We start from the raw sequence: 13,591 nt of genomic DNA, 5'->3' as shown, positions 1-13,591 counted from the left end.
AGATCACAAACTCTGGCTCAGATGAGTGATTTTCTCACAGGGTTTTACTTTAAATTTGATTTTTTTCCTCTATTAAAACATGACACAACTATTTTAAACTGGTTTTTCTGAGTCGAATATATTTACATTCATTGAAAAAAAGAGCCAATTTTTCTTTTCTAGAATTTCCACCAATAGTATAAGACAGACTGTGGCTCTTTCATCTCATAAGTCATAACTTGTTCCCAGGTTATACATTTTAAAATAACATGAAAGACGTTGAACTTCGTTGCTTTCAAGTCCAAGAAACCTATTAAGAGCTTCACACGATCAGCTATGAACACTGTGAATCTCAGCTTCTCCTTCCTCTTCATCCAATCCAAAGGAAGACGATACAACTCCATATCCTCCGTCAAGAGTCCCCCAAAACGCACTGTTTTATCTCTCTCGTCCGCTGTCACCTCACGAAGCGGAGACATGATTACACCAGAAGGGAAACGCAATGATCACAGCTCCACCTTTGACTTCAAGTCGTATATGATCGGTAAAGCCGAATCTGTAAACGCGGCTCTCGATGTTTCCTTACCGCTTTTGAAACCTCTAACGATCCAAGAGGCGGTGCGGTACTCACTGCTAGCTGGCGGAAAACGTGTGAGATCTCTGCTCTGCATTGCTGCATGTGAGCTTGTGGGTGGCGACGAGGCTATTGCCATGTCAGCCGCTTGTGCGGTCGAGATGATCCACACGAGCTCTCTTATCCATGACGACCTTCCATGCATGGACAATGCTGACCTCCGCAGAGGCAAGCCTACCAACCACAAGGTATGTTTTTAAAAACTGGCCGAAGCCCAACCAGGATCTGATTTGGCTAAAACTTTTGAAGATTTTTTACATATGCATCGGTTCCTAAATTAAAGGAAAAAAATTACTAAAACTTTTAAGAAATGTTTCAAGCCTCCAAAATCTCAGATCCAGGCTATGAGTCCAACACAAGGTATGTTGTTAAAACATATGAAGGCTCAAAGAAATGCTAACCAGAGTTGAATCATTAGTTAATATTAAATGTATGCTCACTACCGCTGAACCATTTCTTTTACTCAACAAGGTATTTGGAGAAGCTATGGCGGTTTTGGCAGGTGATGCACTCCTTTCTTTGGCGTTTGAGCATATGACCGTCATGTCGAGTGGGTTGATCGCCCCAGAGAGGATGATCCATGCTGTGATTGAGCTTGCAAAGGCCATTGGGACAAAAGGGCTAGTGGCTGGGCAAGTGGTTGACCTACGAAGCCAAGGGTTGAATCCGGACGACGTCGGATTGGACCGCCTAGAGTTCATTCACCTCCACAAAACAGCGGCTTTGTTGGAGGCAGCGACGGTTATAGGAGCCATAATGGGAGGTGGCACAGAGGAAGAGATCGACAAGCTTAGAAAGTATGCCAGATGCATTGGCCTTTTGTTTCAAGTGGTTGATGATATTCTTGACGTGACGAAATCTTCCGAGGAATTGGGTAAGAACGCCGGACAAGACGTTATCACCGGAAAAGTGACGTATCCGAGGCTGATTGGTTTGGAGAAATCGAGGGAACTTGCGGAGAAATTGAGCAGAGAAGCAGAGGAACAGCTTCTAGGGTTTGATTCTGATAAGGCGGCTCCTCTAGTGGCTCTGGCTAGCTACATTGCATGTAGAAACAATTGAGTCTCTGCAGGAAATATAGTCTCTTGAGTTCGATCTCTCGTCTTGTTATTTTCAATTTTCAATTTCTTCTTTTAACTCATAGTATATTATATTTTAAAAAATGTTATTTACTTTTAATAAACTTCCCACTTCTAAAGTGTACAAACCCTAAAATTAACTAATTAAGTGAAACACGTTACACAATTAAGGCATGATATTACAACAAGTGGAAACGTTAAATAGAACATGCATGCTCCCGTGGGTTTACATGAAACGATAGTCTGACATTTTTCCCAGATACCATGTGTATCGAAACCCTAATCGAATAAATTCGTCTCTTTCCGGAAATTATTGTTAATGTGTCTCATCGATCGGTGACTTCTATGTAGCATTAGTTTCTCTTTTGGAAAAAAGTAACATTAGTTTTTATGATACATTTTACAAGATTTTAAAATACCTTTTCATGTATTTTTTGAAAGCTTTTCTGATATCTAGTTTATTTTACTGCTATATAATGTTTCAGATTCCCTACTTCGACAGAAGACATACCAGTGAAAGCACATCAAAACAGAAGAACTGAGTACCGTTGATTATTGCATATCCCTTTTTGTCTGTCACGAAAAATGGAAGCATCAAGAATGAGTTTCGGTCTCAGTAGTCCCCATCACGCTTGCAAAGTGCCAATCTGCCTAAAGACCAATCTCTCTCTTGTTCCTCAATGTTTGCTTCAAAAAAAAAGTCTTTCTCGAAGGCAGAAGAAACACGACTTGTTCTGTGTGAGGGCTAATAAGAGTGCTAGTGATGATGATCTGGAGAGTAGTCGTCCTCTGACTCAGTTTTCTCCCTCTTTTTGGGGAGATTACTTCCTTTCCTTCTCCGTTGACCAATCCGTAAGAATACATCTGACCCATCCACGTGTCATGTTGTAGAGAAGATGATTCTTGATCAGCTAATTCTTGTATCTTAAGCCATTAGCATTTGTGATCTCTAGAGGCGTTTTTAGAGGAGTTTCTAGTAATAAAAATTTATAAAATAAGAGATAGGCTTTCAATAAAGAAATTCTTGCAAAATTTTGAGAAATCTATTGCCACGTGGTAATCTTGTAAGGGTTTGTTCTATTGAAAACATAATTATACATTCAGTATCAACTTTTGTAATTTTTAAGAGAGTCTTAATTTCACTACTAATGATGCCCTTAACTTGTAGGAATCTGATGGACTAGCAAAAGAGATTGAATCTGTGATGAAGCCAAACGTGAGAGACAGACTCATGTCTTCTCACAGTGGCGACAAGGAGAAGATTCGTATAATTCATTTGCTTATCTGCCTCGGCATCTCACATTACTTCGACAAGGAAATTGAAGAGATTCTAGATCAAGGTTTTCGGAAATTGAATGACATAATAGCCAAGGAAGATGACTTGGAAACCATCTCAATCATGTTTGAGGTCTTTAGACTATACGGTCACAAGATGTCTTGCGGTAAGAACATCATTTTCCTCAGGTTAATCACATATATACACAAAACATGCTGATAGCTATATGTGTTTCATTATAGATAACTTCGAAAGATTCAAAGGTGAAGATGGGAGGTTCAAGGAGAGTCTAGCCGGAGATGTTAGAGGAATGCTACAGCTGTACCAAGCAGCACATCTCGGTACACCCTCTGAAGATATATTGGAGGAAGCCATGAGTTTCACTAGGAACCAGTTGGAGTGTTTTGCATCCCAAGAAATGAGTACTCTTTCTCCCCATCTTTCCACACATATTCGCAACGCCTTGTATAGACCTCGATGTCATAACATGGAAATATTCGCCGCAAGAGAATATGTTTCTTTCTACAACCATGAAGAAGGTCATGACGAGGTGCTTCTTAGGTTTGCAAAGCTAAGCTTCAACTATTGCCGACTGCTTTACATCCAAGAGATCAAAACTCTCACCAAGTACGGCACCCTACTCTTTTCTTGTCTGTGAAAATAACGTTGCGGTTTGGTCTCAAAACCAACCGGAGCATATAAATCCATATCATAATTATAAGGATTTGCTAGATTCAAGAATATGTCAATTTAATGAATTAGCTGGTCTTGTAAACTGTTTCAGGTATCAACGTATATATATGTAGACTTAATAAGGTCTAACTTAGAAGCAGGTGCCTAGAATTAAGCTAAAAGTTTTATTAAGTTATAAGAACATTTCCATCATTATCTCACATGATTTTGTAAATTATTATTGTCATTAAATGAGTATCTAATAATAATAGTTAAAAAATTCATCCAAAAAGCTTTCATATAAGAAAACTATAAGTCAGTTCTCAACAATTTGAAGTTTTCACTTAGTTAAATAATATAAATGAAAATTTCAAGACTGATATAAGATATTAAAGAATTAAGATGCTTAAGCAAAGTTGAGGAATAATACTATCTATGCGTTCCTGATATATATATATAAAAGCTTTATTTTGTTTTTTTTTTCTTTGCAGGTGGTGGAATAACCTAGATGTGCCCTCCAAACTTCCTTACGTGAGGGATAGAATTGTGGAGACGCATTTCCCTGCTTTAGGACCATATTTCGAGCCACGGTATTCACTTGGGAGAATTATAATGACTAAAATTATCATAGTCGTGGTTATTTTGGATGACACATGTGACGCGTATGGAACTTTTCCTGAAGTTAAAAGTCTCATTGATTTTTTGCAAAGGTATAGTGATGCATCTACATATCGTATTTGTTCGTAAAATTGTTTTTTGCCAACTTTAGTTTGAAGTCACTTTGTCTTTGATTGTAAATTCGTTTAACAAGAAATATGCATGGTGGGCAGGTGGGATCTTGGTGCCATTGAAGAATTACAAGGCTATTTGAGAATAGTCGCCCGAACTTTATTGGAAACTTTAGGAGAGATCGAAAGAGAGATGAAGCCCCGAGGAAGATCAGCTAGTGTACAGCACACGATAGATGAGGTAACTGATAAAAAAAATTATACACAAGCAGGGCGCGGGGAGGCAATTCGATGGCATAAATTTTATAAAATCTATTATTTGACTTGAAAATTAATTATGGCAAACCCCAATTTAGAATATATAACTTCAACCTTATTACGAATGTAGTGGATATTGAGGGATAAGGATGAATATGTTTTAGATATATTTAGGAGATAATGATGTTTGATATCGTAGTAGTTATCTACGTAGATGTCGGTAAATAGGTGTCGGTATTTAGGAGATAACTACTATGATATCACACATTATTATCTCCTAAATATATCTAAAATATATTCCTCTTATCCCTCAATAGTGGAAGCACATAAAATAAAACTTGGTTTGAAAGGTAAGGTCTTGAGTAAACTACCTTCGACTGGTAACATGAGTTACATGATGTAGTGTGAGTTATGCATATAACTCAAAATTGTCACTGATCATGAATTTGTTTTGAATTTTTAAAGTTAGGTTTGAGTTATAATATATAATTGAGTTACAATTTTAAGTTATAAGTTTTGTAAAAGAGATAAATCAAACCTTAAATCAACATAAAAAAAATCACGAAATGAGTTTTTTTCAAAATGGGTTCCTATTCATTTCTCCACATTTTTAATAATTTATTATATTTATCTACTCGTTTGCCAAATATTTCATTTTTAAAACTTTCTTATTTCATTTTAGTTAGTTAATCAAAATTATTCCTAAAATTTTAACTTTTAATTTTATGGAAATAAAAAAGTTATCTACGTAAATTTTTATATATAAATATGGGAGTCTTATATACATATATTTGAATATCTTTAGTAAATTTTAATAATAAATTTTAATTTTATCTTAATATTTTTATTATTTTGTAGTATATATTAATATTATAATAATAAATATCATCAGTCATTATTTTGGCAAAATAGTAACTCATGTTCTATCGCAAATTCACTGCATAAATTAATAATTTCTAACATTAGTTTTTACTATAATTTATAGTCGTAGGTAAGGCATACTATCAGAAACACAAAACCTGAAAACCAAACAAAAAACAAAAATGAAACCGGACCAAAATTAACAAAAATCTGAACGATTTTTATTTTTCTAAACCTAAAAATCAAAACTAAACCAAGAACCAAATGAGTATTCCGAATATTCAAAATATAATTAAAAAAAAAAAATATTTTGAAAAAATAAAAACCTAACCCGTCATTATCTGAATTAATCTGATCCGAAAAATGTCTGGTTCCTAAACGGATCTTAAACACCCCAACCCGATTAATCCGAAAACAGAATAAGTCGAACTGACCTGAACCGAAAACCTGAATGACCAGCCTTGTAAGTTATAACAAATTACTTTAATGTAATATAACTGTAAAGCTTTATTTTCAAAATAAATGAAACCCATAGATAAAGAGCATAGGGAGAGCGTACCTAGCGATATCAAACTGGGCACGTGCAGGGCATGTGCCAACTTTTGAGGAGTATATGGAGGTTGCGATGGTCACCGCAGGGATGGATGATTTTGCATCATACAGCTTTATAGCGATGGAAGATTGTGACGAGAAACCACTGTACGAATGGTTTAACTCCAAGCCCAGAATCTTCCAAGCCTTGTGTGTTATGTACCGTCTGAAAAACGACATAGCCACCTACGAGGTATGGTATACGAATGAGGGAATTTTCGCATTTCTTTGGTTTTTTACCGTCTTGGATAATAAACATTACGGTAAAATAAAAATATTGACATGAACGATGCAGTTAGAGATGAAGAGAGGAGAGGTGGCAAATGGAGTCAACTGCTATATGAAGCAACATGATGTTACTAAAGAAGAAACCGTGGAAGAATTTAATAAGATATATAGAGAGAACTATAAGATAATGATGGAGGAGTTCTTGACGACAAAGTGTGTACCACGACAGATCTTGATGCGATGCCTCAACATTTCTCGAACTTTTGATGTGATTTGCAAGGAAGGCGATGGATACACTGAACCCCTTGGAAATCTCAAAGACATGATTACCTCTTTCTTCCTCCATCCAATTCTGCTTTGAACACATGAAACTTTACTTGTAACGTAGTTTACAAGTTCAAATATATGTACTTGGATCTCTTACTGGTTCACTATTGAATAAATGATGAGCAAGATAAGGTTCGCTATATGATTTTAATTTGCTTCTATTGAGCAGATTTCTTTAATTTAACTTGAAAGGCTATTTCATTACTAAAAGTTAAGTAAAAACTGCATTGGTCTACGAAGTAAAAACTAGGACTTATACCAGCCATTCCTGATATGTAAAGTTCTTTCAGACTTGGTAGTTGACCAAGAGATGGCAAGAAGGAACAGTTTTGACACTCACTGAGGCGTATGCACACGATTCTAGGTAATGAAGATTGAGCTAGCCATTGTGGAAACATTCTTCAGTTGTATCTCTCCATATTGAGTTTCTCGATGAGACGATGTGGCTGTAACTTGTTAAAGACGTCAGCTTCGTTTTGTGTCCTGTGAGGATTTGTGTTGCTCTCTGAGCTACTAGATCCAGTTCTCCGGACAAAGTTTATCTCCCTTAAATGTTTCTTGATGTTTAAGTTTGCTCCTGCAGCCTCAGCAATATACACATGTAAATTTAAAGGACTAGACTTGTAGTTGTAATATTGTTTCAATATACAAAAGCTCTAGAGATGATGGAGATCAATGGCTGTGATAAGCTAAGGACGAAGACCTTCTTCCTTCCTTGTCTTGCCTATGAATAAGCTCTTGTCCATTGTTGACCGATAAATTTTTTGAAGCAAAACCATAGTTCTTCATTAGCATTTCACAAGTGGAATTCGAGAGTGAAATCTTCTCTTGAGGAAAAACTATCAGACCTTTCTTGATGAACACGACACTGTAAATGGAACTTTTTACTCAGAGATCTCCAACATGCATGTAACAGTTTTTTCTTATATTCTATCTCAAAATAATTACTTTTTCGGAACTGTGGATATCTAACCTTCTTAAGAAAGGAGAGCAGAAAATGCAAACAAATACTTTCAAAAGAAAATGCTCAAAAAATCCCATAGAGAAAGATGATGAAACAGATGGAAGTATCTCAGTCAGAAAAGACAAAGCCTAATAAGAACTCCAAATTCAGAAAGCAGACAAAATGTAACTGGAGATAAACTGTTCTAAAACCTCCAAAAAAAACGAAAATAGAAAAGAAAAAAAAAGATGCTTGAAGTCATCTCTCTTCTGGATAGCCAGGTAGTAAGGTCTCTTCCTAGTTTGTGGATGGTGGTCGAGTGATTCGTGGCCTTACTGGTGTCTTTGAAGGACTTACCCTGAGAAAGAAAATAAAACAAAATAAAGTATTGATCCTCAGGTGATATATTCAGAAAAAGACACTGCAACAATGAAGTTTTTACCTTATCGGTTGGGATCCAACGACCATTCCGCTGCAATTGAGCGCCCTTAGTGCACTATCTGCCTGTTCATTCAAAAAAATAAAAATAAATTAAAGTTCCAAAGTTTGCAGTAAAAAGAAGTTCAAGAAACTTCTGGTCATCAATAGAAAAGAGCCAAAAAGAAAGTGAAAATAGGGAAAAGACTAGCAATGTATTAAGCCACATCCATAAGAAACTTTCTCTCATTCAGTAAAAAGCTAAGGAGCTCACCAGAGCAAATTCAACAAAAGCTATGCGAGTTGAATGCAGTTGATCACCAAGAAGCCTCAGGCGAGTTACCTGCGTATATAAGAGAACAACTTAAGCATCACTATCCTTAAAAAGAGAGGGAAAGATCAAGCAGGTCTAGGTTCTGTTCTGACCTCACCACATGCCGTCTCAAACAAGTTTCTCACATCAGCTTGAGTAACCTGTAGTTGTAGAAAATAAAGTTTTAAACCAGGAGAACATACAATATAAACTATTCAGCATTTACCTTCTTGTCTATATTTGTGCAATAGATTGTCCTTGAACACATCTCCCTTTCATCTTCTGACTGAATCAACACCAACATAGAAAAGTTTACTCTAAACTTACACCAAATTAAATTTTATTAATGGAACTACTTCTAAGGAACATTTGAGCTTTACCCTGGGAAGAAATGTGGGATTCACTGGAAGGATAGCAGTTTTGGAGGGCAAGACCCTCACCGGGTAGTACCCAAGCATCGTTCCACCAAGGCTTAAAGCCTCCCGTGCGCCCTCTGCAGGGCCCAAATTTACCATGTAAACTTCGTAGTATGCGTCATAAGATAAGAGTGACATGAAAGTTTTTTGTTATAACATTTCAAAAAATCCAGCAGCCAAAACTTACGGTCATCAGCAAACTCGACAAACGCAAATCGAAGAACTGAATGTGGATCCCCACAAATTCGACAGTCAACAACCTTCACACAAGAGGAACTCACTGTTATTTCAAAAACTATATAACAACACCAAAGAATGTAAGAAACATTTACATAGAACATAAAAAGCTATTTACAGAAAAAAAGAATTAGCACATAATAACACACAGAATCTCACTTTCAATATATTATAGGCTTTGAAAGCTAAATCTAGCTTTTTATAGACTCAGAAACTTGTCAAAAGCCCATGAAGAGAAAAATATATAGCAAGGATTTAAAGCTCAATGGATCATCTTACTTGTCCACAGTTACTAAACAAGCCAGCAAGACCCTCCTCAGTCACCTAAATCACAAAGCAGATTTTTAACGTTACACTACTGCATATTAAATTCAATTATTTTTAGAACCTTAATAGACTGTAACAAACATACAGTTTGGTCAATGTCAGAAACGTATACTGTTCTCCTCATACTATCCTCTCTCTGTGCCTTAGAAATTCGTCCAGTTAACCTCCTCCTACCTTGGCTATAACTGTTTCTTCTCTGTAATCACAAACAACAATTTATATTTTTTTTAAATCAACACAATCAAAATTTACAGCTTTACAACAACAATAAAATAACATTGAAAATCACTGCATCAATCCAGATTATCTGATCATTAAAAAAATAGAAAGATAATTTCAGGATTATACCTTCTGGTTATTGTCACCTTTCTTTCCATTAAGATCAACTTCTTCACCAGATTGTTTTTTTGTGGCGGCCACATCATCAGCAGACAGAAGTTGATTGTCTTTTCCTGTCTGATTGTTCTTCTTGGGATTGTAATAAGAAGGGAAAAACTCCTTAGCCAATGGATTTAGTTTCTTGAACATAGCCACAAGCTTTTGCATATCCAAATCGGATTCAGTTTTGGGTTTCGAGGTCGTGATCGAAGAGTTATTCTCAATTCCGCTATCAATGCCTTTTTCACCATCCTTGTTGATACTAACATCATTGACAACGTCAGTGGGCATCTCAGTGGTTGCAGCCATTGGATCAGACTACCAGAAAACTTATTAGTCCCAAAAGACAAGGAGGAATAATCTTTCTATTAAACTTCGAATAGAGGTGGTGAACAAAATTCTAATAATCCTAAAATGTCACACTCTTGAAATCCATTTTAAGAAATTAAGGGAAGGCAAACACGAGAGTGTGCTTGATATTATATAAAAAGTGAGTGAGTCGAAATGTAATAATCAGCTCATTGAGGGTAAAAAAGAGTGCGATTACAAAAGAAAACAATTCTATGTTGTGTGGTTATGAGATAAAGTCAAAGAAAGGAATGAATTGCTTCCGTTTTAGCCGCTCTCTCTCTTTTGGCCTTTTCTATTTTCATAAGAGTGATCAAAACTCTTAATTATTTTTTTCTTGTGAGTAGGCATATTTAATTATCTTTTGGCCTTTAGCTTCTTCTTATTTGCAAGAAGGCCTTTAAGTTTATAATTGTCTAACTTTCGATGTAATTAAAGTAAAATTTTTATGTTCATCGTATAAAAGAATCATAGAAAGTGACAAATTCGCCACACTTTTATTTTTATTCCATTTTCTGATTCTATTCTTCTTTTCTTTTTATAGTTCCATCGTGTTGTTTTTACATTTTTAAAACATTTTGTGTGTCGTAGACTCGTTAAATACTTAATAAGTCCGTTGCCTGCTGCTAATGCTGCATAAATCTTTGAGTTTGTTAAGATTTTTATCTATTTTTCTTTTCTTGTTTATGTTGAAGTTTCGTTTTTCTAGCTCTTTTCCGGTATTTTTAAATAATGATCTATCTATTTTATTCTGAAATCTCGGCGCTTTTTGATTGTTTAAGAAACATCGATCGGATTATTCAACAACAGAATACACCGTCTTCGTGGTAACTTTATAAATGTATATGTGATTTTCAGCTTTAATGATTCTTCAAGTAATTATTTTTGGTATGTTACATTCTCATTTGAATGATACATCAGTATAACACCATTGCGTGATTTACAAGAGCCTTCTTTGTTATGTGATTGGAATGAAAGAAGTTTCAAAGAGCTCACCAGAAGTCTTAGAAACTTGACACTTGCCTAATCCAGAACGTTTGTCCATGCATAATGGTGTCTGTGATGCTTTCTTGACTTCAGGATATATCACATAATCACCTAAGTGTTTATATGACAAAAAAGTGGTAAAATCTTTCTTTAAAATTGGCAAATCCTATCGAGGAACATGCGAATGGTGTGTGGGTTCGATTCCGCCATCAAATAACCAATATACATGGACTACCTTGTAACTTGGCCTTTGGCTCGGGTTATTTAAAAATGTGACAGACCGGTAAATACTAAGTAGAATGAGCTCCATCATCGATCGGACTAGTTTGACACTAGATTTTGATTCGCGCTTTGAACACGTTGAATAATTTTTCGGTTAAAACATATTATAATCATATTTTTTCTTTATTTAAAGTAGGTGTAGGCATATAATTCATAACTCGAAGTTCGAAGAAAAAAATATGTATCCGGTCCGAAATGTAAAAAAATACCATAATGAATTTTTTATGATGGTACAAAACATATATGAACCTAAAGTATTATTAGTCAAACTCGAATGAATAACCCGAAAAAAATCTAAAAAACCGATCCGAATATCCAAATTAATCACAAATATAAATATTCAAAACATAAATATGTACATCAAATATTCATTTTTATATTTATTTTGAAATGATATCTAAAAATAAATATTTAAATTTTTATAACTCCATAAATATCCAATTCTGTATAAATAAGTATTTATTTCTTATGTTTTGTTTTTAAACTTTGAATTTAAATTAAGATGTATCCGGACCAAACTAATATAAACCAAATCCAAACGATATACGACTTTTTAGAATGTGATACAAATTAGAACCAAAACTGGTATGTTATATTCAAATCCAATTTATACTTACAAATTTACTGGAATGAGACATATGGTGTGATATAAATTAGAACAGAAATGTAAAATAACCATCTATATATCCCAACGGATACTTAAGCACCCAAGTCTAATTTGAAATATGTTTTATGCTCTGTTCAGTTAGTTTTATATTTAATAAATATTTTTCATGTTCGTTAAAATAACCCGTATAACTATACTTAAAATATCAATAATAACATGTTCATTCTAACTATTAATATTTATTTTATCAAAAATTAATATATATATATATATATATAATTTAAATACTCTATTTATAAAAATTATATTATTATGTATTTGAGGGGTTTGAAGAATTTATTTCCTGCAAACTCCAACAAAATGACTGTTTATTTTACAACGAAATGAAAAGAAAATATAGATAAAAAACGCCGTTGGAAATGAAATTATAGACTTATTGGGCTTTTGAAATACAGTTATTTTATCACCGACATATTGGTTAATTTCATTCACGTATGATAGAGTATTAGTGGACTACGTATACATATATACAATCAAATTCCACCGTTCCTTAAAACAAACAAACCAAAAAGATTCTTGAATTATCTGAAGACTTGGAGAAGATGACAACCAAACTTGCATCAAGGCTTTGAGCCAACAAAATTGGAATTGAGTTCTTTTTCATCGCTTGCAAATCATGTTACCAAGAAACTTCCTTTAACATTTCTATACTATGGGTCTGATACTACAGTTTCTTTTCTATTAAACCCCATAAAAAGTACAGTTTTTTTCTCTTAAAAAAACACATTTCTATACTATGAAAAACATTGTATATAGTTAAAGAATTGACTACAATTGGTAGGTGAAACACAGCAACACACTATACATGTTGACAGGAAGCTAAACGGAATGTACTAACGTGGCCTATCTTTTTGCTTTTAACGAGTTACATGAAAAATATTATGGTATTGCTTTCAGTATGTGTCTTTTCGACCAATCAAACTACAAACTCGTAAAGCAGTTAATACACTCGCAATAATGTTAAATAACAAAAATAAAATTCGCGATTGGAGATATCTATACTATACTAAAAGGGGATATAAGCTCCTCTTAGACTGTCCACGTAAGCACAAAAAATCGTCCAATCAGAAAACCCGAAGTTACCATGTCATCACATTTATCTTTTTGTAAAAAATGAAAAAAACAATGCAAAGGTAAGGATCGAACCCGGGTTAGTATAACATAAATATATGGCAGATACCACTAAGCCATTGAAACTTTCTTGGACACATATACAAGAATCACTAAATATCTAATCACACTCTTATGTACATTTACAATAATATGAATTCAACTTTCAAGACTCCGATACTTTGTTTTGTAAAAAAAAAAAGTAAGTGACTAAGCTAATATATTCTTTGAAAGCGTGAGAACATTGACAAATATGAAAAAGCATAGATTTTTATTTTCGTGACAAAGTTAACAATTTTGTAAAAGTAAGTTTAACATATAAATTTTCGTGACAAATATGAAAAAGCATAGATTTTTGTACAACTTTGAAAAAACAACTTAAAACATAGTTCTCTAATGTCTTAATAAAATATTATTTAAGGGTGCAATAATTAAATATATCAATTCAATAAATTTTGTAATTTATAGACACTACAATAACACAACAAATTTTGAAACATTTGTTTAACCTATCGATTTCTTTTCATGAGAAT

The 13,591-nt window shown here is 34.2% G+C and overlaps 3 protein-coding genes across 3 annotated transcripts; 2 read left to right on the top strand and 1 right to left on the bottom strand.

Annotated features, from left to right (window-relative positions):
• Window positions 1–253: 253 nt before the first annotated feature.
• On the top strand, window positions 254–1,733 carry LOC103859579 (putative geranylgeranyl pyrophosphate synthase 8, chloroplastic). The gene is made up of 2 exons (XM_009137139.3): window positions 254–801; window positions 1,085–1,733. Exons 1-2 carry the CDS (start codon window positions 316–318, stop codon window positions 1,673–1,675), a joined length of 1,077 nt encoding a protein of 358 aa, XP_009135387.1. The 5' UTR covers window positions 254–315; the 3' UTR covers window positions 1,676–1,733.
• Window positions 1,734–2,217: 484 nt separating this feature from the next.
• LOC103859578 (terpenoid synthase 30) lies at window positions 2,218–7,808 on the top strand. Its single transcript, XM_033286407.1, has 7 exons — window positions 2,218–2,544; window positions 2,861–3,134; window positions 3,211–3,595; window positions 4,132–4,350; window positions 4,471–4,609; window positions 6,023–6,271; window positions 6,374–7,808. The coding sequence occupies exons 1-7, from the start codon at window positions 2,278–2,280 to the stop codon at window positions 6,665–6,667; spliced, it is 1,827 nt and encodes a 608-aa protein (XP_033142298.1). The 5' UTR covers window positions 2,218–2,277; the 3' UTR covers window positions 6,668–7,808.
• On the bottom strand, window positions 7,645–13,166 carry LOC103859577 (polyadenylate-binding protein-interacting protein 9). The gene is made up of 10 exons (XM_009137137.3): window positions 9,635–13,166; window positions 9,372–9,482; window positions 9,239–9,283; window positions 8,910–8,982; window positions 8,687–8,799; window positions 8,533–8,592; window positions 8,420–8,467; window positions 8,268–8,336; window positions 8,019–8,080; window positions 7,645–7,934 (listed from the first exon to the last, which is right to left on the bottom strand). Exons 1-10 carry the CDS (start codon window positions 9,971–9,973, stop codon window positions 7,874–7,876), a joined length of 981 nt encoding a protein of 326 aa, XP_009135385.1. The 5' UTR covers window positions 9,974–13,166; the 3' UTR covers window positions 7,645–7,873.
• Between the last annotated feature and the right edge of the window lie 425 nt (window positions 13,167–13,591).

Source organism: Brassica rapa, chromosome A03, assembly GCF_000309985.2.
Source record: "Brassica rapa cultivar Chiifu-401-42 chromosome A03, CAAS_Brap_v3.01, whole genome shotgun sequence".
NCBI classification, from domain to species: domain Eukaryota; kingdom Viridiplantae; phylum Streptophyta; class Magnoliopsida; order Brassicales; family Brassicaceae; genus Brassica; species Brassica rapa.
This window is presented reverse-complemented; position numbering and strand designations above follow the sequence as displayed.